This window comes from Trichomycterus rosablanca, chromosome 9 (assembly GCF_030014385.1).
Source record: "Trichomycterus rosablanca isolate fTriRos1 chromosome 9, fTriRos1.hap1, whole genome shotgun sequence".
NCBI lineage: Eukaryota > Metazoa > Chordata > Actinopteri > Siluriformes > Trichomycteridae > Trichomycterus > Trichomycterus rosablanca.
This window is the reverse complement of record NC_085996.1, coordinates 24,055,077-24,082,521: the sequence shown is the minus strand read 5'-3', so window position 1 is coordinate 24,082,521 and position 27,445 is coordinate 24,055,077. Positions and strand designations below refer to the sequence as shown.

The 27,445-nt window shown below is 38.7% G+C and overlaps 1 protein-coding gene across 1 annotated transcript; it reads left to right on the top strand.

Moving 5' to 3' along the window:
* The first annotated feature begins 417 nt into the window (after positions 1-417).
* On the top strand, positions 418-27,445 carry hook1 (hook microtubule-tethering protein 1). Its single transcript, XM_063002125.1, has 22 exons — positions 418-532; positions 3,996-4,081; positions 5,620-5,692; positions 6,106-6,156; positions 7,380-7,512; positions 8,572-8,639; positions 8,730-8,792; positions 8,881-8,964; positions 13,170-13,333; positions 15,693-15,833; positions 16,949-17,150; positions 18,099-18,209; positions 18,308-18,395; positions 19,349-19,415; positions 19,504-19,644; positions 21,465-21,552; positions 21,719-21,750; positions 21,867-21,949; positions 23,848-23,948; positions 24,674-24,775; positions 24,852-24,920; positions 26,938-27,445. Exons 1-22 carry the CDS (start codon positions 488-490, stop codon positions 27,091-27,093), a joined length of 2,148 nt encoding a protein of 715 aa, XP_062858195.1. The 5' UTR covers positions 418-487; the 3' UTR covers positions 27,094-27,445.

Sequence of the window (27,445 nt, the reverse complement as noted above, 5' to 3'; positions counted from 1 at the left end):
ACGATGTATTCGAAACCCCAACTCTGGTGCACTAGCGTACTTTACCGCTGCGCCACCTGAGCGGCCATTTAAAAGCATTATTATAATTATTTAGTAATACTACTAAATTGTATTTTTAATTCACCTTTTTTACTCTTCTGCTAAATCAACTTTACTAACTTTATTTGCGCCAGAACTATATGGTGTAAATCTTTCTTTGTTCTGATTGGCTGTTATCAGACATGACTGCAGTTTCATTCCTCAGGACTGAGCTTTGATCCCGTCAATCCTCCAATCCGCATCAGCACGGTACTCTAACATTGCGATTCACCATCAGTTTACGGTAGTAACAGTGCGCACCGCCCGGACACTGGTGCGCTGGTTGCGCTGATTGCGCGGACGGTCAGAACTCCGCCTTCAGGTGAGGTCAAATGCAGCGGAAAAGGGAAGAGTGTTGGTGACAGGTGGATGAGAATATATCTTATGCTTAATCTGGATTAGAGGAGTTATGGATGTAAACAAAGCGGTGCTATGTGAGAGCCTGATCATCTGGGTAAGTTACATTTCTGTACCATTTAATCGCATCTCTTAAGTAATCGGGTTATTTATGAGGCTTCTGACCAGTGACGATATAAGTACCTGTCGCAGGTAGCCACGTCAGTCTGATGATAATATTTATTTTTATTTTAAATATCTTCCAGCACTGATGAAATACCAGCATAAGAATGGCATTACACCCATAACATTGGTACAACATTATGCCAGTGTTTGCATATGTAGTTTCCAGTGTTGGCACTGTTTAATGAATAGCTAGCTAAACAGCTAGCTGTTGATAAATATTACCACTATGCTTCTGTTCCTCACTTTAGCCGATTACTGAGTATTACTGAGGCGTCCATGCAGCGGTATGTCAGTCGATTTAAATTGCGCCTGGTTGCCAACAGGACAGTTGGATGCAAAAACAAATATTTAGTCAAAAGTGTAGTCTTTTTCTGCACTGCAGTTCTTCAATAGGCACTATACAGTAGAGGAGAACGGGGCTGGTTGTCTATTTTCAGTCTATTTTCAGTCTATTTTTAGTCTATTTTTAGTCTATTTTTAGTCTATTTTTAGTCTATTTTTAGTCTATTTTTAGTCTATTTTTAGTCTATTTTTAATACAGGTTTGTGCAGTTGGAATCTGGAATATTCAGCCGTCTTCACCTTAAAGGAATACTGTGGTGTATAGAGTTAAATGAAAATATACAACACAAATTCTCCAGAAATCGAAAATCAGTATTGGTACATGCAAGCATTACAAAAGTTGGCAGCGTTTTAATAAGAAACATCTTGTACAGTGGACCCTTGACATACGAATTTAATTGGTTCCAAAGGGCTGTTCTTAACGCTCTTGTTATGTTTATGGGTCAAATTGACCCGTCTTAATGTTCCAAAATCTAAAAAGATATAGTTAAAAGTATTTTTTGGTATAAAACTTCATTGATTTAACTTATTAAGCCAAGCAGAAGGAGTTAATAATGAGATATAAACAATGATTATTGGGATTTTTTGGTTTCTGACACTTTTGGATAATTAAACCTGCCCTGGCGAGAAACGAACATAACAGGAGGGTTCAAAGTCAAAATGTTCGTTAGTTAAACCTATTTTTCCCATAAGAAATAATGTAAACAGAATTAATCCGTGCCAGACCTCCCAAACCACCCCCTTACCTAACCTTTCTAATGTCTTAAATGGTCTTTTTTGTTATAAATACAACTATATATTTCCCTTAATCTTAAATTATAGAATAGACATTACTGTAATAAACAATAATAAACAACAATACACAGTAGTACTGTACTGTACATAAAACACACACATCACATTTCAGTACAGTACGTGTGCTGTACCATACACCATAATACAGTTCCTTCTTTCTTTATAAAATGTATATACCAGAAACAACAATAACTCTCATATTTCTCTATTATTTCCTTCTTTATTTCAGTAGTGTTGTATTTTGTAGGTGTAATTGCACGAAAGAAAGAATACTTTACTGAGCCGAATTCCTTCTTCTCTATCACTCACTGTCCCCTCTGTCTGATACACAGTGACAGCTACTGGCAGGAGTAATTATACAACAACAAATAGTGATTTTGTTCATTTTCTCACCACTGCACTTCCTCTGCACCTTCTTTGGGGACATTTTAATATTGAATTTTACAAGATATAAAGAAAACACCGGAAAAACACCGTCCGCTGTCCGAATGTTCGCTCACTGTATATATATATATAGAGAGACGGTTGGAGTCAACTTGTTCGTGACGTCACGTGTTTCGCGAATTTCTGTTTGTAATTCAAAATTTGTTTGTAAGTTAAATTGAAAAAGATCGTTCGTAACCCAAAATGTTCATATGGTAAACCGTTCGTAACTCAGGGGTCTACTGTATGCTTAAACAAAAGTCCATATGCAGGTGGCTCAGTGATTAGCACTTTCGCCTCACAGCAAGAAGGTCCTGAGTTTGATCCCCAAGTGGGGCGGCCTGGGTCCTTTCTGTGTGGAGTTTGTATGTTCTCCCCGTGTCTGTGTGGCTTTCCTCTGGGAACTTCGGTTTCCTCCCACAGTCCAAAGACATGCAAGTGAGGTGAATTGGAGATACAAAATTGTCCATGACTGTGTTTGACATTAAACTTGTGAACTGATGAATCTTGTGTAACCAGTAACTACCTGTTCTGTCATGAATGTAACCAAAGTGTGTAACACATGACGTTAAAATCCTAATAAATAAATCCATATGCAGTAGTATTCAACCCCAGCCTCACTACCTGGTGGGGCATCCTTTTGACGTGATAACCTTTAATAATTGCTAACAAGCCTGACTCCTCTCTTGTGGAATCTTCACCCATTCTTCTATAATGTTATACACCGATCAGCCATAACATTAAACCACCTCCTGGTTTCTACACTCACTGTCCATTTTATTAGCTCCACTTAACATATAGAAGCACTTACTGACTGTAGTCCATCTGTTTCTCTACATACTGTTTTAGCCTGCTTTCACCCTGTTCTTCAATGGTCAGGACCCCCAGAGGACCACCACAGAGCAGGTATTATTTAGGTGGTGGATCATTCTCAGCACTGCAGTGACAATGACATGGTGGTGGTGTGTTAGTGTGTGTTGTGCTGGTATGAGTAAATCAGACACAGCAGCGCTGATGGAGTTTTTAAATACCGTGTCCACTCACTGTCCACTCTATTAGACACTCCTACCTAGTTGGTTCACCTTGTAAATGTAAAGTCAAAGACGATAGGTCATATATTGCTGCTGTTTGAGTTGGTCATCTTCTAAATCTTCTTCAGTGGTCACAGGATGCTGCCCACGGGGCGCTGTTGGCTGGATATTTTTGGTTGGTGGACTATTTTCAGTCCAGCAGTGACAGTGAGGTTTTTAAAAACTCCATCAGCGCTGCTGTGTCTTATCCACTCATACCTGCACAACACACAATAACACACATGTCACTGCAGTGCTAAGAATGATCCACCACCCAAAAAATACCTGCTCTGTTCCTGGGAGAGTCCTGACCATTGAAGAACAGGGTGAAAGCAGGCTAAAAAAGGATGTAGAGAAACTGATGGACTACAGTCAGTAATTACTGAATTAATTGTGCTTCTATATGGTAAGTGGAGCTGATGGACAGTGAGTGTAGAAACAAGGAGGTGGTCTTAATGTTATGCCTGATCGGTGTATATCATCATGCACAACTGCACAACTACATTCATTCCACAGCTACAGTTCATGTAAAATAAAAGTGCAGCATAATACAAAAAGACTTATAATGCAAACAGCATTGTTAGCATCAGAAACAAACCAGATGGTATTACTGTTGGAGAAAAGCTGTACTAATTACACAAGACTGGGAGACCTTAAGTACTAGCATATGACACTGTAGCAGCTTTTTTTCCATCATAAAATCTCCTTTCACAGAGAAGAATAAACAATGCAATCATGCTTGGTTTTTTTATGTGTTTGATTTTAGCTGCAGACCTTTAAAACGGCAGCACCATGTAAGACAGTGGAGGATCTGACTACTGGTGCAGCTATGGCTCAGGCTCTGCATCAGATGTGAGTGCATCACACATTTATTCTTTATCTTCTCTGTTTTCTCATTCTTTTCTGTTTTACCACCTCACACTGTCATCTTTTCTTACACTGTTATCCCATCTTGCAAAGGAAGGCTGTGAAAAAGTTTCTGCTCTCTTTATGATTTTATCTATTGTTGCATATTGTTCACATTAAATTCATTTCAGATTGGTAAACAAAACATGATATTACACAAATGGTACATAAGTAAAAACGCACAAAAAACAACACTAACCAACATTAATGTTTTTCACTTTGGTTACATTCATGACAGGACAGTTAGTTACAGGTTACCTGTGATTTATCAGTTCAAGTTCATTGTCGAACACTTCTGGAGGAAACTCACACAGACCTGGGAAGAACAAGACCCTGACACCTGGGAATCAAACCTAGGACCTTTTTGCTGTGAGGCAGCAGTGCTACTTACTAAGCCACCGATCTAACCAACATTTATAATCAACTTCTTGTTAAAGCAGTTTCTTTTAATTGTTAATCAAACACCCAGTAAATCCAAATTGGTTAGTCAATTTGCCTAATTGAACAAAGCCAGGATTGATTTCAGCCAGTCACCACAAAGCCACTAAAAACCCACAGTAAAAGTGAAAATGTTTCCCAGCGGTGGCTGGCCTGCTGACATTTTTCAGCGGCTTAGCAACAACTCGTGCAAGGAGTCACAAAAGACCCAGGAAAGCTGCAAGCTGAAGGTTTCAAGGTCAGGTGTTACTACCAGACAACATAAAAGCAAAAAAAATTCTTTGTTGGATGGTAGCAAGGCAAAAAAGTATTAAAAAGTATTAACAGTTAGACTTGGCTGTGGTAATGTGATACTTGTTGGATATGCTGCGTCAGGACCTGAATGATCTGCTGTTATAGAGAAAAGGCTGAATCAGTTCATTCTCTATAAGACGATTCTGGAGGAGAATGGAAGGTCTTCTTTCTGAAGGCTGGAGCTGACTTGTAATTATTCAATGATCCAACAGTGTTCCAAAAATAACAAAAGTGTTTACATATGAATGCCTGTAATAATAAACAATGGCTTCAATATAAACAGAATTAAAGTTTGAACTGTGCTGAGTAAAGCAGTTCTGCAATTAAAATGGGTTGAATGCAATGTACAATTATAGAAAACATATAGTTGCAGTCATTGCTGCAGTCAAAGCTACTGGTGCAACCAGTTATTAATTAATTAGCAACTGGATTTCAGGTGTGATCTGGGTGTTGAACCTTGTTTCTTAAATAAATAGAAATGTTTCACAAAATGCATTGTTTCTACACAAGCTCCCTTTGCTCAATATCATATTTTATTTAATGGTTGCAAGTCATCCATTGTGACAGGAATGGTATAAGTACATGCTATAACTTAACTGCTCATTAACTTGCTCCCTAACTACCTTTGTCTGGAAGTGTTCTTCCAGTGGTGGCAGTAGTGCTAGGACTCTAAGAATTTATATTATTCATACTGTATTAGTTAAGGTAATTAGGTAAAATGTTCTACAGCTTAATAACGTGTTGTTGTTTAGAGATCCATCATGGTTTAATGAGACCTGGCTGGCACGTATTAAGGAAGATATTGGAGACAATGTCAGACTTAAGGTAAACTTCTCTACATTCTCTGCATGTTTTTACGATTGATACTGTATTTCCAAACAACAAGGCTTTCTGATTAGACAGTACATAATGAAAAAGCAATGTTTGAAACCCATTATATTAATCTACAGTAGATTTTTTTTTAGGAAAATGTATATTTATGTATTATTTGTATTCTACAAATAATATTATTTGTATTGTATTTGTATTGTACAAATGCTCCTCGTTTCATTTTAAATGCAAAATTCAGACAAAAAAAAAGCTTATTAACAAAGTGAGGCCAGTAAATGATTTTAGTTTATTTTTGAAGGTAAGGTATGGTAAGTGGTAAGTTGATATTACCCTGGGGAGATGAACTGTCTTGTTGTTTGACCTGTATGATTTTCACTGTTTCATTTTTATGGTGTGTTTCTGCACAGATGAACAACCTCAAAAAGGTTCTGCAGATGATTGTGGATTACTATAATGAGGTATGTTTATTGCATTAAAAAATAATAAACATACAAACATCTTGTGTATTTAACAGAGCCGCCAGGGTGGCGCAGTCTTCTTTTACGCTAGCCTACCCCCTCTGAGATCTGGGTTCTAATTTCAGTAGTGCTATCAGCCGGTCGATATGTCTGAGGAAGAAGGAAAGGATAAGAGGTTGGCCAAAGCCCTGCGTTAAGTTAGCACCCTGTCCAAGGTATTCCTGCCTTGCAACCATTGTTTCCCGGTGGGGCCGGAGTCGGACCAGCCTTCCAGACGGTGGCTTTAGTACATAAAGCATGTACTAAATCAATTTATTTGTTTCCAGTTCATTTCCAGTTCACACTCAATCATTCACTTTCTTACTCATAACTCGGGGCAATTTTAAACTGCCAGTCCACCTTTTGCATATTTTTGGGAGGTAGAAGAAAGTCATTATTTAAGAGACTCACAAATCTCCTCACAGATTGTGATTGTGATCCCAGGTCCTTAGAACCCTTGTTGCTGTCCTGCACCTAATCCACCAGCTGCACCACCCATGCCATCAATAAATAAGCATGGTCAAGTTTCTGCTGATGCATCACAAGCCTAGCTTCTGTATAGACAGAAACCAATGGTAAAGAAAAAATATTTTTATGCTGAGATGACTGTATTAACAGTCAGACTTGGCCGTGGTAATGTGATACTTGTTGGGATGTGCTTCGTCAGGATGTGAATAATCTGCTCTTCTAGAGAAAAGGCTGAATCAATTTACCTTTTATAAGACAATTCTTAGGCTCATCTGTCTAAGAGCTGAAGCTGAATTGTTATTAGTTAATGCAGCAGGCCTATGCTCCAACAGTATTTCAAAACCCCCAAAAATGTTTACATATTAATGGCTGTAATAATGAACAATGACTTCAATATAAACAAAATTAAATTTGGGGCGTTTGGCAACCCTTGTTGCTATCCTGCACCTACTCTACCAGCTGCACCACCCATGCCATCAATAATTAAGAATGGTCAAATTTCTGCTGATGCATCATAGCATAGCTTCCTCTTTTAATTTCTTTGTTCCTTTGTTCTTCAAATAATTATCCATCTCTGTAAACTCTAATGGTGTGTGTGTGTGTGTGTGTGTGTGTGTGTGTTTGTGTGTTTGTGTGTTTGTGTGTTTGTGTGTTTGTGTGTGTGTGTGTGTGTGTGTGTGTGTGTGTGTGTGTGTGTGTGTGTCTTTCTGTTGCAGATTCTGAGTCAGCATATTTCAGGCTTCCCCTTGCCTGACCTGGTGAGTCTGGCTGAACAAGCTGATCCAGTAGAGCTTGGGCGCCTCCTGCAACTCATCTTGGGCTGTGCAGTGAAATGTGAGAGGAAACAAGGTACTGCTAACTGCAGCAAAAATTCTAGATGCTTTTAGTTTGAACAATATTCTTTTTTTTTTTTAGATTTATCCCACTGCACCCTAACCACGTCCAGGACTAAAATACTACAATAATTTATCTTGATCAGGATGAAAGTCACAGATTTACAGTTTGCAATATTTATTACATACAATCGATTTTTAGAATATAATTTGACATAAACATCTAGTTCTTTTGACAAATGTCCATATGCACTATTATCAAATCCTAGCCTTACAACTTGGTGGAACATCCTTTTCCATTGAAATCTAGTGATTTCATTAAGCGCTAACAAGCTTTAGACTTCTCTTCGCCCATTCTTCTCATGCAAAAGCTTCCAGCTTATTAGGGCTTTCCTGCTGCAACTGCTTTCTTTAAATCCCACCATTCTCTTTGGAATTTAAATCTGGAGACTGAGAAGCCACTCCAGGATATTTCAGGACTGTTTCCTTAACCAAGCTTTGGTTGACTTGTAAGTGTGCTTGGGATCATTGTTTTTTTTTTAAATTCTAATTATCACTAAGGTTCAGTTTAAGTACATGATGCATCACATTCCTCAAAATGCCTTGGTATTACTGTGAATCCATGATGCCAGTTACATAATCAAGATTGGCAGTTCCTGCAGCAGAAAAACATCTCTACATTATCACTGACCCACCTCCATGTACAACTGTGGGAGGACAGTTGTAGCCTAGTGGTTAAGGTACTGGACTAGTAATCAAAACGTTGCTGGTTCAAGCCCCACCACTGGCAGGTTGTCACTGTTGGGTCTTTGAGCAAGGTCTTTAACCCTCAATTGCTTAGACCTTGTACTGTCACAGCACTGTAAGGCACTTTGGATAAAAGCGTCAGCTAGATGCCAAAAAATATAAATATAATATTCTTTTGCTCAGTAAAGACTACAAAGAAAAACATCTTTTTAAGTGACTGCTAGCTTCTCTCTTAACTTTCTAATTAATTTTTTTTTTTTTTTTTTTTTTACTGCTGCTGACCTCCACTCCTGACCAACATGTGTGTTTTCTGGTGGTGTTTATTTAGAGTATATTCAGATCATCATGACCCTGGAGGAATCTGTGCAGCATGTGGTGATGACAGCCATCCAGGAGGTTAGAATGACCTATTTTTGATCAATTTATATTGATATTATATTCATAATATGTGTCATATATTTGGGCTAATTGTGCATTTTTCTGCAGCTAATGAGCAGAGAGTCCTTGGCTCATTTTGGGACAGAGCCACAGGGGGATGTAGAACAGCAGGTACGTTTATTTTTATAATCATAATTCTATGTAGCTGTTTCATAGTAGTCCACTGTGTATTTACACCATTGTTTGTGTCTGGTGGTAGCTTAAAAAAGCTCTGGAGGACATAACTGAGCTGATGGCAGAGAAAAATGAGCTGACTCAGCGCTGCCAGGAGCTGGATATCCAGGTGAGAAACTGCAGCACAGGCTCTGCTGCGTACACATACTGCCTAACAGGACTGTGGGTAATTATAATACAGTATATGAGTTTTACATATACAGTGGCAATCTGAAATATTCACACCCCGTCACCATAAAAGATATTATGGTGGGTTATATAGGACTGAAGAAAAATATACAAAGAATATTTATTGATACATACAAGCTATTTGGATAACATAAGCTGACATTATTTTGGGTTCCACAAATCACGCTTGACTATGGGGATAGTGTTCTTCTGGTCATAAGCCTCACCTTTCTTGCATCAGACAAACCACTGATCCATATGACCAAACAGTTCCAGTTTTAATTCATCACTCCATAGAACTGTCCCAGTCTCTGTCTCATCAAATCCCGATGAGATTTCTAAGAACTTTCCCGGCGGGTAGCAGACCCAGCGGCTTTGCTGCTGTGCCATAAGTTTGGCTTTTCCAGAAATACTCCCACTCTCAAATGTCTATAGGCATGTTTAAAGTCCTGGAAATCATATTATACCCCCTGACTTTAATTGCAACTAAATAACTAACTCTCTTAGCTTTTGTGACTGCTCCTTAGTTTTCACCCTGGTTGCAACACATCTTGAACACTTGAATCTCTTGGTGGTGGTTATATAACAGTTACAACCCAAACAAATTAAGGTTGGTCATTTAGTTTAATCTTGTCATAACCCAACTTTAGGTCATACAGACTAACAGTAAATTTTAAGATCAGTTATACTATATAGAGGTTGAATAATTGTGACATGACAGTATATACAAAATCTTCTGCTATTGTAGACCTTCCTGCAAAGCTAGAGTTTGCTTTAAATTATGAGTTATCTTGGGGGGTTGAATATTTCTGATTGCAGCTGTAGATGGCATAGTCATTCATACCATGTTTCCTTGGGAATAGTGGAGAAGAATGGACAAAAGAAAAAGATTAGTAGTGTGTATGTGTGTGTATGCTGGGAGATGCAGTACTTTTCAATGAGCATGTTTTATCGTATTTTTATTGTATTTTTCTTTTATTTTCATCTTTTTACATACTCCTGTGATCATCTTATTGATTTCTATTTGATTTTAATGGTTTTTAATGCATGTTACTTTCTTGCTTTTGTAAGGTGTCTGAGTGTTTTGAAAGGCGCCATAAATAAAATGGATTATCATTATTATTAAGTCAAGTTCACGTTCATGTTTCTCCAGGCATGTATCCTCTTTAAAAGATTACATCTGGCTTCATCATCACTGTAATCATGTACTCAGATTTGTTGTAAATGGATCCACTGCTGATACTGATTTTTGACAGATTGATTATAAACATGTTGGAGACTGAAAGGTAAGTCCAAATGACTGCTTGACTGTGAAGCCTAACAAAAGCCGTCTGCTAACCAACCTAACACCTTTGGAGAGAACACTGGGAAATTACTCACAAAACTTAAGCTGGGCGTGTTTTTATTGCAGTTACAAACTTCATTTCCAGTAAAGTTGAGACATGTTGTAATATGCTGTTTTAGCTGAGCTTTTACTAAACTGACAAAACAGGTAATAAATGGCATAACATGTATTTAACTGACAGAGTAGTTCATAACTAACTTAATTTTAATTTGTAAATAGAAGCATGTTGGAAATTTCATTCCTGTAACACATTCAAAAAGTTGGGACAGTGCATGTTTACCACTGTTAAATAACTTTTCCTATTAAAAAGACTTTAATGGTTTGGGAAGTGAGGACACTAGATGTTGCAGTTTTGCACCTGGAAAGTTTGTCCATTTTTGCTTGATATGAGACTTCAGCTGCTTAGCAGTCCATGTCGTTGTTGTCATTAAGATGGACCAGACATTTTCAAAAAGAGACAAAACTGTACTGTAGGCAGGCCAGTCAAAAACCAGCTAAAATATGTCTGGGTCCTTTCTTTGTGGAGTTTCCTCTGCATGGGTTTCCTCCGGGAGCTCCGGTTTCCTCCCACAGTCCAAAGACATGCAAGTGCGGTGAACTGGAGATACAAAATTGTCCATTGTCCATGAGCAACTAACATTTCTGTCATGAATGTAACCATAGTGTGTAAAACATGACGTTAAAATCCTAATAAATGAATAAATCTGACCAAAACACATGTTTTTACTGTCTTTTGGTCCATCTGAGATAAGCTTGTGTCCAGAGACTTTCTGTACAGGTGCCCTGGGCAACCAAGGTCCTTACAGAGCATTGATAACCCCACCCCATTAGTCCGGTCTTTCCCACCCAGCAGCGGAAAGCCAATTTTGTCTGCTGCAGACACTGCCACGTATGCCTGCTAGAGGGTGCCCAGCTGACAGTAGCAGAGCCAAGATTCGAACCAGTGAGCTCAGAATCTTGGCTTTGGCGTGCTATCTGATTATGTTTGGGTGCCAGGGACATTTTTGTTTTAAACTTTTTGCAAGCAATGATGGCTCATCACTTTGTGCCAAACTTTGGGAAAGAACTCCTGGTCAGTGGATTCTTTTTTACCCCATTATTATACTCTTACCTGTTATCAGTTTACCTACTTATTGTGGAATGTTTCAAATGGTGTAACATAAATATTCTATACATTTTTCGCTCTTACTTTGCCTCGTCCCAAATTTTTGGAGTGTGTTGCAGGCCTTAAATTCTAAATTAGTTTACAATACACAATAAAGTTTTTATTGTATGAATTATTTAGTTAGTCATTCAAACTGTTATAGGTTTAAGGGAATTATCAAATCACAGATTATTGTTTTTACTGCATTTAACATGTCCCAACTTTTTCTGGAAAAGGGTTTTGTAAACTGACTCAAACATTTCAGGTTAAAGCAAGTTCACAACTTATTAGTGTCTTAAATTTATATGTAATTTTTAGTCGGTCATATTTGAAAGGTTAATTCTTTATTAACTATGCATGCTTTTATCCTGGCTAATTTGTATATACAGTTTTTTTTATTTTTTTTATTTTTATTTTTTTTAAAAAATTTTCCCCTTTTTCTCCCCCTTTAGCGCATCCAATTGTTCAATTTGCATCGTACATCCTCTCTCCTGACCGAGGAGATCAAAGCTAACACATATCCCCTCCGAAACATGAGCAGCAGCCGGATGCATTTTTGCCACCCACACATTTTTATGAGTTTGGCGCCACCTAGCGTTGCATGCAGAGAGACACACCCTCAGGGCACTCTTCCTCATCTCTTGTGCAGGCGCCTCTAATCAGCTGGCAGAGGTCGTAATCGCATTCTGACAGAGAGAGACCCACATCCGGTTCTTTGTCCCACCCCCCAACTGAGCAACCGGCCAATCGTTGCCCATACAGCCACTCAGCTTTGAACCGGTGAAGCAGAGCTGGATTCGATACTACATACTCAGAATCCAGCCCTGGTTGCAGCGTGTCTTTTTACCGCTGCGCCACCTGAGCGGCGTATATACAGTTTTATGTGAAAGTTTGGACAGGTCAAGTTCCATATTTTGTGACTAAAAATGCCATGCCACATGCCACTCGACTTGGTGTTAACTGTTGCATGCCATTCTTACTCTTTTACTGTCTTTCTTCCCTCAGACCCATCCAATTGTTTTGGTAGACTGTCCACCTTGAACCCAGATCTCAATGGCTGCATCTTTTGTATTCATTTCAATATGTTAAATTCAGCAGATTACCATTAATTGTGCATTAACATGTACAAATGTTTGTTCTTTAACTTGCACTAACAGACTTTATTTAACAGACTTTAACACTTTATTATATACATATATCAGGTACATACATTAAGTAATTATTTTAAGAGCTGCACCTACCGCACTGATACAGTTTGTTGGTGTACAATTACTGACTCTAGCCCATCTGTTTCTGTGTATGTCAGGTGCAGCAGTGTTCTGGGGATTTTTCTGGGGAAGGGGGGTGACAAAGTATACAGAGCAATAGATGGTCTACAGTTAGTGATTGTAACCCACACATTTAATCTGTATGGTAGATGTAGCTTAAAAATGAATGTTTGTACCAGGTACTTGAACCTAATTTAGTGCTCAGTGAGTGTACACCTAGAAAACGAGGTGTCCAAACTTTTGCACAAGACTAGACATGTCACAGCCACTTTTAACTATGGGAATATGAAAATATATAAACAAATATATATATATAACAACACCAAACTACCCATGTCTAATTACTAAAAAACTAACACTACTTCTTAAACCCCAAACCCTGTGAACAGGTGGCACTGCTGCAGGAGGAGCGGAACAGCCTTCTAGCAGAGAACGATGTTCTAACCGATAGAGCTAATCAGCTGGAATTGTTTGATGATCCTAGAACACCATCAGGGAAAAAACACAGTCAACTCCAACAGCAGCTTGAGCAGTTCCAGGAGGAGAACTTCAGGTACTGCTGTTCATTAGCCAATAATTATTAAGGGCCTTGACGATAAAATTACTAATTACAAAGTTTCTTAATGAAGGAAATCTTTATCAGTAATATTAGCAATGATAAGTTTCATTTCCATGTTGTGGTGAAATAAAACAATGCTTCAAATAATTAGCTTTTACATCAGGTGTGTGTTCAGACCACACCCACACAAGTATGGTAAAAACTGGAGGAAAATCATCTGGTTGAAAAACAAACACATGGCAACCCTTCACTTTGATTAGGTGCGAAGCAACATTGTGGTTCTGTAAATCATAAGATTTTACATACATTGTTGATTATATGTGGGGGAAAAAATGAACAGCACTTTCATTTCTGCTTGTTTTGCTACTGTTTGAAAGACATCATACGGTAAAAAGGGCGATAAAATGTGCAGTGATCAGTTTTTACTTTACTGTTGATCTGTAGTCACTTTATCCTAAACAGGGACATTAAGAAAGGCAGGAATTCAACCTGGACAGGAAGCCAGTTGCCAGGGCAACACACATTTACCTATTTTCATCTAGTGGTAATAAACCTTTCTGAAACCAGAGTACCAAAAATAAATCCACTTCTTACTAAAGAAAAAGAAATGTTTAAACCAAGGTCTCTAGGACTGGTGCTGTGCAGCACCCACACTACCTGCTATACCACAGTGCCGCTTCGATCAATATTATATTGTTTTTAATACTACAAACAAAATAGAAAAATCAAAAGAACATAACATACCATAAGCACTTATCAAACCAAAGGTTGGTACCAGCTTGTTGATATTTTTTCTTGTTATTTTAATTGTAGACATGCCCTAAAAGACTTAATTTTAACCCATATTTTCACTATACCTAACCACATATGGCAGATAGAGGGGAATAGTCGGGGGTGGCTGAAACAGCCTAGCCATTGGCAAGTGCACTTGTCACAGTGCTCTCAGTCTCAGGTCTGGATAAAAAGAGGAGGGTTGTGTCAGGAAGGGTATCTGGCTTAAAAAAAAACAAAAAAAAAACAAGTGCCAAGTCTGCAGCATACGGATGCATACGGTGACCTCCTAAATACTGAAACATCCCAAGAATAATAAAAATCACCTGCCATGTGTGAGCATGATCTGTATGAAATAGCAGCTGTATTTTAATGTACGTCTGTGATAGAAGTTTAGTTTAATTCTTATGTTTACTGCAATGGAAAAACTAAAATTATAGGCTGCGTCACTTGTGCACTAGCGCCCATTGGCTTTATCTAAGTGTAGGCCTACTGACCACTAGATGGCGCCAACAAGCAGCACACCGGTTAAGTGTTAGTATTTAAAGATTTTGGCAGTGGTGTGGTAAAGTGCAAGTTTCTCTTCTGCATTTGTCATTACAATAAGGATTTAAACTATCTAAACTTGTTAACTGATTTTAGTTACTTTTATTTAGAGGCAAACATGAACTGTCTTATTGAAGAGACTGCAGGTTTACAAATACTGACTAAATTGGCACGTTACTGTCTGAGGGTGCATTCACGTTTTTATACTCAGCAAAAGCGTATTTGTTTTTGTTATGTATTATCCTTTTAGTGTGCATATTTACTAATACACATCTATTTTTTTTTTTACTTTGTACTAAAATAGTTTGTACTAAAAAGTTTACACATCCCTGTTAAAATAGCAGGTTATGGTGATGTTAAAAATTAAGACCCTTTGGCCTGGCGCAGCGGTAAAAACACACGCTGCAACCGGAGCTGGATCTCGAGTACATTGTATAGAATCCAGCTCTGCCTTACCGGCCGAGGCTGAGCGGCTATATGAACAACAACTGGCCTGTTGTTCAGATGGGTGGGACTAAGGTCGGAAGTGGGTCTCTCTCTGTCAGAATGGTGCGGTTACGACCTCTGCTGGCTGATTAGAGGCGCCTGCACGGAGATGAGGAAGGAGTGCTCTTAGGGTGTGTCTCTCCGCACGCAACGCTAGGTGGCGCCACACTCGTCAATGTGTGGGTGGCAAGATGCATACGGCTTGCTGCTCACGTGTCGGAGGGGATGTGGGTTAGCTTCAATCTCCTCGGTCAGGGCAGGGATCGGCAGAGGCAGAGAGGATGCGTGATGCAAATTGGGTGATTGGACACGCTAAAGAGGCAGAAAAAGAAAATTAAGACCCTTTGTCAAGACCTATAACCTGTAGAATTCAATTGAAAACACTCTCTGATACTGTATATCCATACTGAAATATTGCAAGTCAACAAACTGCTATATTTTAGCAGTTACTGAATTAATTACAATGTCAGATCATACAGCCTTTTTAAAGAACTATTAAATTTGCTTGATTATGTTGAAGTGTCTTGGTGTTTGTGTTTCTGAACTGAAGACTTGAGGCGGCTAAAGATGACTACCGGATTCACTGTAAGGAGCTGGAAATGCAGCTAGTGGAGCTTCAACATCGGAATGATGAACTTACCAGTCTGGCCGAAGAGTCCCGCGCACTGAAGGATGAGCTTGACGTTCTGAGGTATATCACTGACAACTTTATCATTGTGGCTAAGAGTATATCTGAGTTTGAGTTTGATGAGTTATATGTGTTTTAGTATTTTTTTTATTCTAAAAGCAATTACTTTCCCAGATGTGGCTTGAAATAGGAATACATTAATTCCTGGCTAGTAATATTTATTCAAAAGCTGCAATATGAAAAAATAAGAATTACTTTTACTGTCTGCCACCTGCTTGTTATTTGTAAGTAGTGAAAGCTGAATATTTATTTATTTATTAGGATTTTAATGTCATGTTTTACACACTTTGGTTACATTTATGACAGGACAGGCAATTACTGGTCACATTTATGATACAATTTAGTATCTCCAATTTACCTCACTTGCATGTCTTTGGACTGTGGGAGGAAACCGGAGCGCTCGGAGGAAACCCACGCATACACAGGGAGAACATACCAATTTCACACAGCGAGGACCCGGACAGCTCCACCTGGGAATCCCACCCAGGACCTTCTTGCTGTAAGGGGGCAGTGCTACCCACCAGGTCACCCTATATATATTGAATGTGGATTGCAGCCTAGATTTTAACCACATACAATTACACTTAGTCAGATGCATTTGTAATGATTGTTTATTACTATCGTTGTATTGTGTAATATTCAAATCAGCTTTGTAGACCGCCCATCTTTTCAACTTTGTTTACAGTTGTTTTATTTAAAAGATTGTTGCTAGGGGTACTTAGGTAACACAGCAGTATAATGTGCTAGTTCACTACTAATGTCTCAGGGATCAAGGGTCACACACATTCCATTCAACAGAGTCTCTGTCCTTGCCCAAAACAGACTGAGATTTTGCTGGATTTCCTGAATCTTTTCACAATATTATGTATGGTAGGTGGTGAACATCATAAATGATTTGCATCTTATCTTGCTTTGAGAAATGTTCTGTTTGAACTTCTGATTAAAGACTGAGCTTTTGGTGGATCCTCCTTTCATACTCAATCATGATTCCCTCACCGTTACCAGTTCACCTGCTTTACTTGTTTTGTTAACTTTTCACGAAAGATAAAATAAGCATCTATTTTTGTGGTTTACTCAATGCATTTTATTAATGAGTGTGTGTGTTTGTGTGTGTGCAGGAACTATTCTGACCGGGCAGTTAAGCTTGAGGCCTCTGTGGAGACCTACAAAAAGAAGCTGGACGATCTGAGTGATTTAAGACGGCAGATGAAGGTTCTGGAGGACAAAAACATTTCTTACATGCAAAACACTGTCAGTCTTGAGGAGGAGCTCCGCAAGGCCAATGCTGCCCGTGCTCAACTTGAGACTTATAAAAGACAGGTATCTAAAAAGTGCATATTTATATTCACAGATTTAAACAGAATTGGTTGGAAGTTTTCCAAACTCAGTTACCTGAGTAGTGTTTTAGCTGCTTTAGACTTGGACATTTTGACGAACTGATTGCTAACTAAATTGCTGTATGCATTACAGAATCTTTAGAAAAATTATGTTTTTTTTTTTTTTTTTTACACAGTTAATCATGCCTAATTCCAGATTGCAACCTTTGTTTCAAGCATAACACTCACACCGGTCAAAGAGTGCTGCAGACTAGCACATTCCTTCTCTGGCACATGTCCAATCTGTGGTCACTGCTTATAGCCGGCCAGTGTTGGTTTCCCAGACAGAGTTGTTTGGCATAAGAAAATCCCCTTCCTCCATTTGGAAAGCAGCCGAACCAGTCTTATATCTTAGCAAGGGCAGGATGAGGTCCCATTTGGCCTTCCCTTTTTCACACACAGTCAATTGTGTGTGTATGGATGCTTGGTCAAGTCAGTGGCTTCGCTGAGATACAAATAAAAGTTTTATTTTTCAGAATAAAGGACACATAGTATTTTATACTTTTATAAACACAATCAAGTGTATAAAGTGGCATTAAAAAAACAAATAATTAAATTATACTTTTATAAAGGGCTTTACATAATAGCTGGCAAAACTTTAAAATAATACACGTAATATTTATTAATGAACCATTATAGACCTCAATCAAAAAAATAAATTTTAATGATGTGTCATTATTAATAAAGTCCTCCCAATGTCCAAAAACATACATAAAAGGGATTGCCTAATGTGCCTAATTAAAAATGTAAATGGGTGCTTAAATGCATGTCACCCAGCGATGGATTGGCTCCCAGTCTATGTTGTCCTCCCACTATGCTGCCAATGTTACAGATGCCACTGGACAAACAAAATCATATGAAAAAAGACAAAATTGTGAAATATTTTTTTCAGGTCCAGGAGCTGCACATGAAGTTGTCTGAGGAGACTCGTAGGGCTGATATTCTAGCCTTTGAGATGAAGAAGTTTGAAGAAAAACATGAAGCACTCCTGAAGGAGAAAGAGGTACACATGTATACGTTGTTATGTCTATACGAACATGCTTCAGTTGAACAATCTACTTTAATTTAACTGTTTATGTGCTGTGATGCTAAATCCACCAGAGAATCATCATTGAACGAGACTCTCTGAGAGAGACCAATGAGGAACTGCGCTGTACACAAGTTCAACAAGACCAGCTTCTCCAAGCAGGTATGAAACTGAATGCAATTTATATGTACACTTTATGGCCAAAAGTATTTGGACACCTGGCCATGAGCTTGTTGGATGTCCCATTTAAAAAACAAATGATATTAAATATAGTGACTTCTATGTGATTTTTTTCAGTTATAAGAACTGCCACTCTTTTGAGAAGGCTTCGAAGTATGTATGTGGGAATTTGAGCCCATTTAGTCAAAAGAGCATTTGTATGGCTTGGTACTGATGTTGGTCAAGGAAGCCTTAATGTTCCAGTTCATTCCAAAGCTGTTCAGTGGGACTGAGGTCAGCGTGTGCACAGGGCACAGTGATGCTGGAGCAGGAAAGGACCTCTCCTAAAATGCTGCTGCAAAATTGGAAGCATATAGTTTCCTTTATATAAATAAATTATTGCACCTGTTCACAATTGTTGTGGCTGAAACATATGATCAATAATTAGAAGGGGTGTTCCAATAATTTTGTCCATATAGTGTATCTTCCAAAATGTCAGTAAATTGCCTCAGAGTCAAATGGTTGTGTGCTTTATACCTCTCCATTCCATTACACCCGACATCTTAGGCTTGTATACTGCTGATCAGGAAAATAATTTATGAAGCTCTGAACAAACAGTTTTGGTGTTGATTTTGCTGAGTGTTGCATCCAAGGACATAAACTATTTGTTGATTACAAAACTTGTTTTGCAGCTGAGCTTTTATTACTCCCTAATTTGACTTGTTGGAAAGGTGGTGTCCTTTCATGGTTCTTCCAATTTTTTTTCCAATTTTTCTGGATTGGAAGTGTCTGGACTGCATGATTTTAAACTAATTTTTTATTTGTTAGCTATGGGAGTGGCTGAAATAGTCAATAGTTTAACAAGTAGACAAATAGTAGGAAGTCTTAACTTCCCACAATCCTTTTGATTCTGGGTTCACTAGTTAAACCATTGTACGTATGTTTTTAAACTGCAGAAATGTATAAGACTGGGAGTCCAAATCGTGACAACTTAGAAGCTGAGCTGTTGCCCATCGAATACAGGTATTGTGCTTTAGTATTTGTGCTACAGATAATGTGGTTTAATTTGCATGTTACTTCCGGTTTAAAAATGTTTGATCTGTACACAAAGGGAGAAGTTCATCCGTTTGCAGCATGAGAATAAAATGCTCCGCGTACAGCAGGAGGACTCGGAGAATGAGCGCATCATCGAGCTTCAGATGCAGCTGGAGGAAGAACGGCGTTCACGCAGTAAACTTGACACGGAGAACAGGTACCACATTGTCCTGCTCAAACATATGAGATGTTATTTATTTTATTAGGAGTTTTACACACTTTGGTTACATGTTTTACACACTTTGGTTACATTCATGATAGGACCGATAGTTTCTGTTATTCAGTTATTGACAATATTGTGTCTTCAATTCACCTCACTTGCATGTCTTTGGACTGTGGGAGAAAACCAGAGCTTCCGATCTACCTGGGAATCGAACCCAGGACCCTCTTGCTGTGAGGTGACCGTGCTACCCACTGAGCCTCCATGCAGCCCAAACATTTGAGATAAATATTGAAGATAAAAAATGTGTCATTTTATTCACATAGTTTTATTTAAAGAGCCACTTAGTTCATATTTACTTTCCCATATGCAGACAATGCACGTTGCACAGTGACTCTACATGTCTAAATCATGACTGATTCAATAAGAAAACTTATTTGTAATTGCAAATCAACACCACTGAATCTTAACAGAGCCTTGACCTGGCCAAGTTCCATACAAATGCATTTGGCCGTGTGTGAGTGTGCGATATGCAATCTCTGGGATTGGTCTGGGTGCCTGTGTGAGCGTGGGGGTAAGGGGTGGAGGTGAGGGGGTTCTGTGTGGGAAACCAACACGTGTTGGATGGGTCATAGTTTGGCAGACAAAGGGGAAAAAAATCCAGAAAATAGGATGGCAATGATTTACCAATTTACAGGGCAAAAACACACTAGGTAAATATGAGCTGATTTACCTACAGGCTCAGATGGAGCATTGTATGTGTCACATGACCAAAATACGTGCGTTATCTATTCTGTGTGTTTGCTGGAATGAATATGCAATTCTCTTTAAGGCTGATAAGTAGAGGGTCAAGGCAGTGCAAATAGTTACATTTAGCTCAAATAGTGTGTTTTCTCAAACCATGTATTTGTTGTTTGTAGAGGGTAGAAGTTAATGTCAGTATTTTTTTTTTTTAATTTTTAGTATTTAACTGATCACTTTCCAGTCGAATTATTCATTCATTCAATTGTTGTTTTATTTAGCATCGATTTATCCTATTCAGGGTCGTGGTGGGTCTGATTCACTTGGCGAAAGGTAGAAAAACACCTTGGTCAGGTTGCCAGTCCATCACAGGGCATACACACACACACTAGGGCAGTTTTAGTAGCTCCAGTTAACCTGACTGCATGTGTTTGGACTTGTGGGAGGAAACCCACACAGACACAAGAAGTACAGTACATGCAAACTCCACACAGAAAGGACCCGGACTGCTCCACCTGGGAATCGAACCCAAGACCTTCTCGCTGTGAGGCGACAGTGCTACCCACTGAGCCACCATGCTTTTTATTTTCTAACCACATGCACAGTTCTAGAAGGATAGTTTGTTTTGGATCATAGTAAAATAAAAGTGTATGTGTGTAGTTAATGATTGTGTTGGCAAGTAATAGGCATGCATACTCTAGGCATTCATATTCGCTGTAGGGTGTAATGTGAAATCAGCAGTCACATTTCGAAAACATAAATAGCTAAAAGGGGAATATAGAACACTAAAAGAAACTAAATGCAGAGTACACATTGCTAATATGTGGTGGAAAAACACACTGTCCATTAGGGTTTTCCACTAATTGTGTTATTGCAAGACTCTTTTAGCAGACCCTATTAGTTCAGGCTCCCTGGTACATTCCTTTCCTGCACAAACATGTATGCATTATTTCAAATAGAATTAATCTGTATTAAAAGAAAATACAATTATGTCTAATCTAGGTGACCATTATTATTGTTTAGAAAACATTTTTGTTCTAGGATGTGTGTGTATATATTGTGTTATGTTTTTGTAGGTTGAACAGAGAGAGAGTCAGTGAGCTGCAGCAACAGGTTGAAGATTTACAGAAAGCCCTTCAGAGTCAGGGAGCCAAACCTGAAGATGTGAGTTTACTGCAATCACAGAAATACCTGTTAATGTGACGTATTTTACGGCCTACATTGACACTTACTCATGTGTCAGTTGTACACTGCTAACAAGCCTGGGTTTAGACAGTATTCAAAACCACAGATTTGTCTGTTCTCATGGATTGCTTTTATTTCTTTCTAGTCTCATCTGAAAAGGAAGCTGGACGCTCATTTGTAAGTCTTTCAAACTGATGTAATTTTTACCGTTTTAAGACAAACTTTGTTCCAATACCAATAAAATAACAACAACAACAACTCTTGAATGTAATATGTTTTTTTCTTTCCAATAGGGTGCAGTTGAATGAAGCCCAAGATGAAATCATGAAGAAGAAAGAAGTACTGGACAATCTACAGCCAGATGTATCTCAAGCCTGTAAGCATACAGCCTAATGCCAATAGCAAATCGTGTTTAAAATCTCCAAATGATCAGTCATGTTGTGTGAACTGCTCGTCTTCCAGTTGCAGAAAAATAGAACTATAACATAATCTAAATAGTTGTGACCTAAACTACATTTATACTACCACACTATACTTGCTGAACACTTTATTTGGTACATACATTTGTACCACCTACTATAAAGATGAACTTTTAGGTGTACAATTCCTGACCGTACTCATCTCTTAGGGCGCATTCAAATGAGAAGCGGCAAAACCGCTTTTGTGCTGCTGTGCTGTTGTTTCCTATGGAGTGTGGCGGTGCTGCTTAGCTTGCCGCTGTGTTTCCCTGAGCGGCTCGCACCGCGCACTTTGCTGCATTAGGCTTGTGATTTTTGTGTTCCTGTCGTTCATTTAATACATTAAACCACGTAAAGCTTTTAGCGTTTAGACTCTCTTGGAAAAGCTGATTCTCACCAAAGAAAAGCCTTTGAATTTTTTCTTTAAAATTGCACAAAACCAAATCCAGTGGTATTAATAGATAAATAGATACTTTATTTATCCCAAGGGAAATGATTGAAATAGAAAAAGTGAGAAAAAGTAACACAAAATAAAGAATAAAAGAATAGTATACTAATGATAGAACACTATAAAAGAATAGAACACTATAGAAAAGCTATAGAAGTACAACACTGATGGAGCTACTGGAGAGGCTGCCGCTCATGACGGCGCCTAGACTACATCTATATATCTATACTATACGTACAGTATATAGGACCCCAAAATGAAACATAAAAGTGCAACATATAGGGTCAGTGCTAAAACGTTTTATTAGACTGTTCTATATTGTTGTATATTACTTCTAGAAGTTAGAAAGTGAATGTATGAGCATATATTACCTTTTGATGGATTTGCACCCTGTTCTAAGTGCACTTGTTTCTTGGCACCCGTTTACTACAACCTTGACCAAGATGAATAAATAAATGAAGGACTGTTTGTTCAGTTTGACCTAATTATAAAATTCAGACTATCCTTTTCCACCACATCCTCTTAGCCAAATGCTTAGTCTCTGTTTCAGCAATTATGTATGATGACGTTTTTGTTCTTTTAAATTTTCCCTGAAGGGAAATAGTCATAATTTTCTACCCTACTGAATACAAACACAATAGTATCCGTATTCATGCCACCTCCCTTACTGGCATTAACAAAAAAACAATGGCCTAGGTAGCACCATACATGCAAACAAAACCAAAGTGCATTCATTTAGTTATTTAAAGAGACGGCATGATGGTGCATTTGTTTGAGACAAAGCCACACAACCTGTGACCATAGGGTTCTCAATTTAGAAGAAAGAAGAAGAAGAAGATATACTTTATTTGTCATATATACATATACAGTACAATGAAATTCTTTCTTCACATATCCCAGCTTTTTTGGAAGCTGGGGTCAGAGCGCAGGGTCAGCCATCTTACGGCGCCCCTGGAGCAGAGAGGGTTAAGGGTCTTGCTCAAGGACCCAACAGTGGCTGCATAGTAGAGCCTGGATTTGAACCGCCAATCTTCTGGTTGATAGCCCAAAGCTCTACCCACTAGGCTACCACTGTCCCTTACTCCTTGCCCCTGGTCACTGTAAACTTGTCTGCATTGTTTTTCTCTGTATTCTCTGATTTTCTTCTACCATCCAAAACATGCAGTGGATTGGCTACACCAAAAATCCCCCACGGTTAGTGATTGAGTGGGTGTTGCTTTGCAATGAATTGGTGCCTTGCAGAGGCTGCGATGGTCCAACAGTGTCCCCGACTAGGATGAAGTGGTTACAGAAAATCTTAAAAACTATCATAATATTAGTTATTATTTGGTCTGAGAAATGTCATTGGTGCTTTATTTGCTTTTCTAGCACTGAAGGTGAATGAACTGATGGCTGCTCTGAAGAAAAAAGATGAAGACATGAAAGCCATGGAGGAGAGATACAAAATGTATCTGGAGAAAGCTCGTAATGTAAGTACAGTAAAGTTATATACAAATGCTGTCTGATTTTTACATTGAGTTTTTAGTTCCATATTTTAAAAGGGACTGCAGGTACTCTATATGGTTAAAAGTATTTGGACACCTGACCACGAGCTTGTTGGACATCCCATTTTAAAAAGAAATGGTATTAAAATAGAGTGTTATTTTTATTATCTTTTAAAGCTATAACAACAGCCACACTTCTAACAAGGCTTCTCACAGGACTTTGAAATATGTCTGTGGGAATTTGTGCCCATTCAGGCGAAAGAGCATTTGTATGGCTGGGCACTGATGTTGATCAGGAAATTGATGTTCCAGTTCATTCCAAAGCTGTTCAGTGGGGCTGAGGTCAGGGCTCTGTGCAGGCCACTGGAGTTTCTTTAAACCAATATTTTCATCATGTCTGTATAGATCTTGCTTTGTGCAGAGTTGCAAAGCCATGATGAAACAGGGAAGGGTCTTTCATAAACTGTTCCTGCACAGAAGCATGTACGGCGTGTCCCATTACTTTTGTCCATATAGTGTATGCACAAAAATAATGTTAAACAACTTTCAGCTTAAAGAATGATATTTATAAAAGTGAAATCACTGTTTAAAGTACTCCACATACTCTAAAAGAACTGTCCGCATAGTTTCCGAGAAACATGTCAACTAACAGAAGGGAAAGGTGGTGATAAATTAATTGGAATGTCTGTGTTTGTGTGTGTGTTTGACAGGTGATTAAAGCACTCGACCCAAAATTGAACCCTGCATCAGTTGAGATTCAGTCTTTTAAGAACCAGCTTGCAGAAAAGGACAAGAGAATAACAGATTTGGAGGTATGAAGACTACTTCAGCATTTATTCTCTCCTGATCGTCTCTGTATGTTTTAATGATAATCTTTGCCTGTAACAGAAAAAGTGTGAGCAGGCTGAGCTGAAGGATTATGAGGAGAAGCTTATTGTGACTGCCTGGTACAACAAGGTAAAGATATGCACTATATGGCCAGAAGTATGTGGACGCCCCTTCTGATTATTGAGTTCAGGTGTTTTAGCTGCACCCCTTTGCTTACTGGTGTCTAAAATTATTGACAGAAAATTTTATTTATTCTTTCAATTTTGTGGCAACAGTTTGAGGAGGGCTCCCTCCTGCTGCAGTTTGACTGTGCCCCTGTGCACAAAGCAAGGTTAATTAAGACATAGTTTAATGAGTTTGGTGTTAAGGAACTTTGGTGGCTTGCATAAAGCCCTGACCTCAATGCTACTGAATATCCTAGGTGGAAATCAGAACATCAATTGCGGGCCAAACCTTTTTTGTCCAGCATTCATGCCTGACCTCACAGATGAAACACTGCTCCACCTATAACACTTATACAACACAAACTACCATATAATTGCCATTAGTGTCAGTGCTGAGAATGGTCCAACATCTGATCAGTGGGGGCATTTGCAGGTCAAAGTGTCCAGAGCAACAGATGTCAGAGTTGAAAAAGTACTATCCAAACAGCAAAAGGTGCAAAAAAACTATGGGTGTGTTCGAAAACCTAGGGAGCTGCCTTGCTGTCTTACTGTCTACATAGGCAGCTGCCTTAGTAGAGAGGATTCTAATAAGTCAATGACTTATAAGGCAGATTATTCGAATGCAATACTTAGACAGCGATTCCATCGGGTTTCACATTTTGCGTTTAGCATTTAGCATCTTGCCATTAAAACCAATAAACTGAGGAAGCACAGCACGCTAATGTCAATATAACATTTACATTTACATTTTCGGCATTTAGCAGACGCTTTTATCCAAAGCGGCTTACAATTATGACTGAACACAATTTTGAGCAATTGAGGGTTAAGGGCCTTGCTCAGGGGCCCAACAGTGGCAACTTGGTGGTGGTAAGGCTTCGAACCGGCAACCTTTTGATTACTAGTCCAGTACCTTAACCACTGAGCTATCATCTTCCTTCATGTACCGATAACGGTTAAATTTCCTGACAAGCTCGAACTTGCAAATAAAAACACTCGGTACAAGTTTATACAAGTTAAAAATCAGTAATATTTTATTTACGTTTGAAAATACTGTAACTCCATTCGTTTCTCCGCCCCGTCAGCCATGTTTATTTTTCTGTGAGAGAAGAGCACCCGACCCGCAATGAATTCTGGGATTGCCTTGATCACTAAGGCAGTGTCGGATGCTCACACGTTCTTGAGCCTAAATAACATTGAAATATTAAGATGCCTCAGAAGTGAGGATTTTAAGGCATCCAGGATTTCGAACAGCCTCCTTCTCGGGAGCGTGCGCAGGATGACATAAAATGCTGTCTATGTAGACAGCTCCCTAGCTTTTCGAACACACCCTGTATGTCATGTTGGAGGGAGGCATCAGTACCCACAGCATTAGTGACTTGGCATGTTTTAATGTACTATTGACTTAGAGGCATATTTGGATTTTTAGAGAGATATATGCTGCCCTTGTTAAGTCAGTGGTTATTACAGTAAGTCAATGCCCAGCTTCATTCTGAATGCACTACAGCTGTGTGGCTTCATTGGTACAGAGTGCATGTGCTTGACTAGCCTGCCTGCTGTCCAATTGTTGAGCAGCTTAAGTCTTGTATCAAGCATAATTGGGCAAGAATTGGGCAAGAACAAGTGCAACTATTAGTCCTTAGTTCCCAAACTATTAAACGATTTAAAAGAGTAATTAATAGCGATTAATGGGTGATGTAACACAGTAGTAGTCATGCCTTTGTTTCAGCTTTTTTGAGTGTGTTGAAGGCATTAAATTCATCAAAGTGTGTTTACATTTACAATTTAGTAAGCTTACAAGTATGTTGGTCAGTGAAAACATTGGAAATCTTTTCTTTGCACTTTTGTCAGTTAAATAAAGGTTTAACAGAATCATAGATAAAGGTTCAACAATTACAAATTCTTGTTTTTACTGCATTTGACCCAACTTTTTTGGAAGTAGGGTTTATACTTTCTTTAATATAACATTTCTATATGTATTACAGAGCTTAACTTGCCAGAAACTGGCGATGGAGTCTCGACTGATTGGGTGCTCAAACTTTCTGGTTCCGCCTGGTCAGTCATTCCTGGCCCAGCAACGGCAGGCCACCAACGTTCGGCGCACCCCATTGATCAATGTGCCAGCAGCGCCCTCCAAGTAACAACTTCCTAATTTCCCCCACCCTTCTTTTCCCTCTGCTGCACCCTGAAGTGACCTTAAGCACAAACCTACAGGATTTCCATGATGAGCTGGTAACACTTAGGTCTCAAATTATATATAATTTATAATATATATAAATGCACTACAGATCAACAAGAGTTAGATACATGGGCACAAACACTATACCCACATTCTCTTTAGTGTGCAATATGTGACAATCTTAAACAATACACTCCGACCTGATTCTCTAAACATGAATAATAAACAACCTGCAGCGTTTTTCCCCTTTGCCACCAGCGAATGCAGTTACATGCACACTAATAATCCTAATAAAAATGAGTAATAAAGCTTTA

What these genes read in the sequence shown, in the direction of transcription:
- hook1 (XM_063002125.1), top strand. Translation starts at nt 488, where the DNA reads ATGGATGTAAACAAAGCGGTGCTATGTGAGAGCCTGATCATCTGG. An exon ending in TTGTGGATTACTATAATGAG is followed by an intron (nt 6,157 to 7,379) that starts GTATGTTTATTG and finishes TTTCTGTTGCAG; the next exon opens with ATTCTGAGTCAGCATATTTC. An exon ending in GATGAGCTTGACGTTCTGAG is followed by an intron (nt 15,834 to 16,948) that starts GTATATCACTGA and finishes GTGTGTGTGCAG; the next exon opens with GAACTATTCTGACCGGGCAG.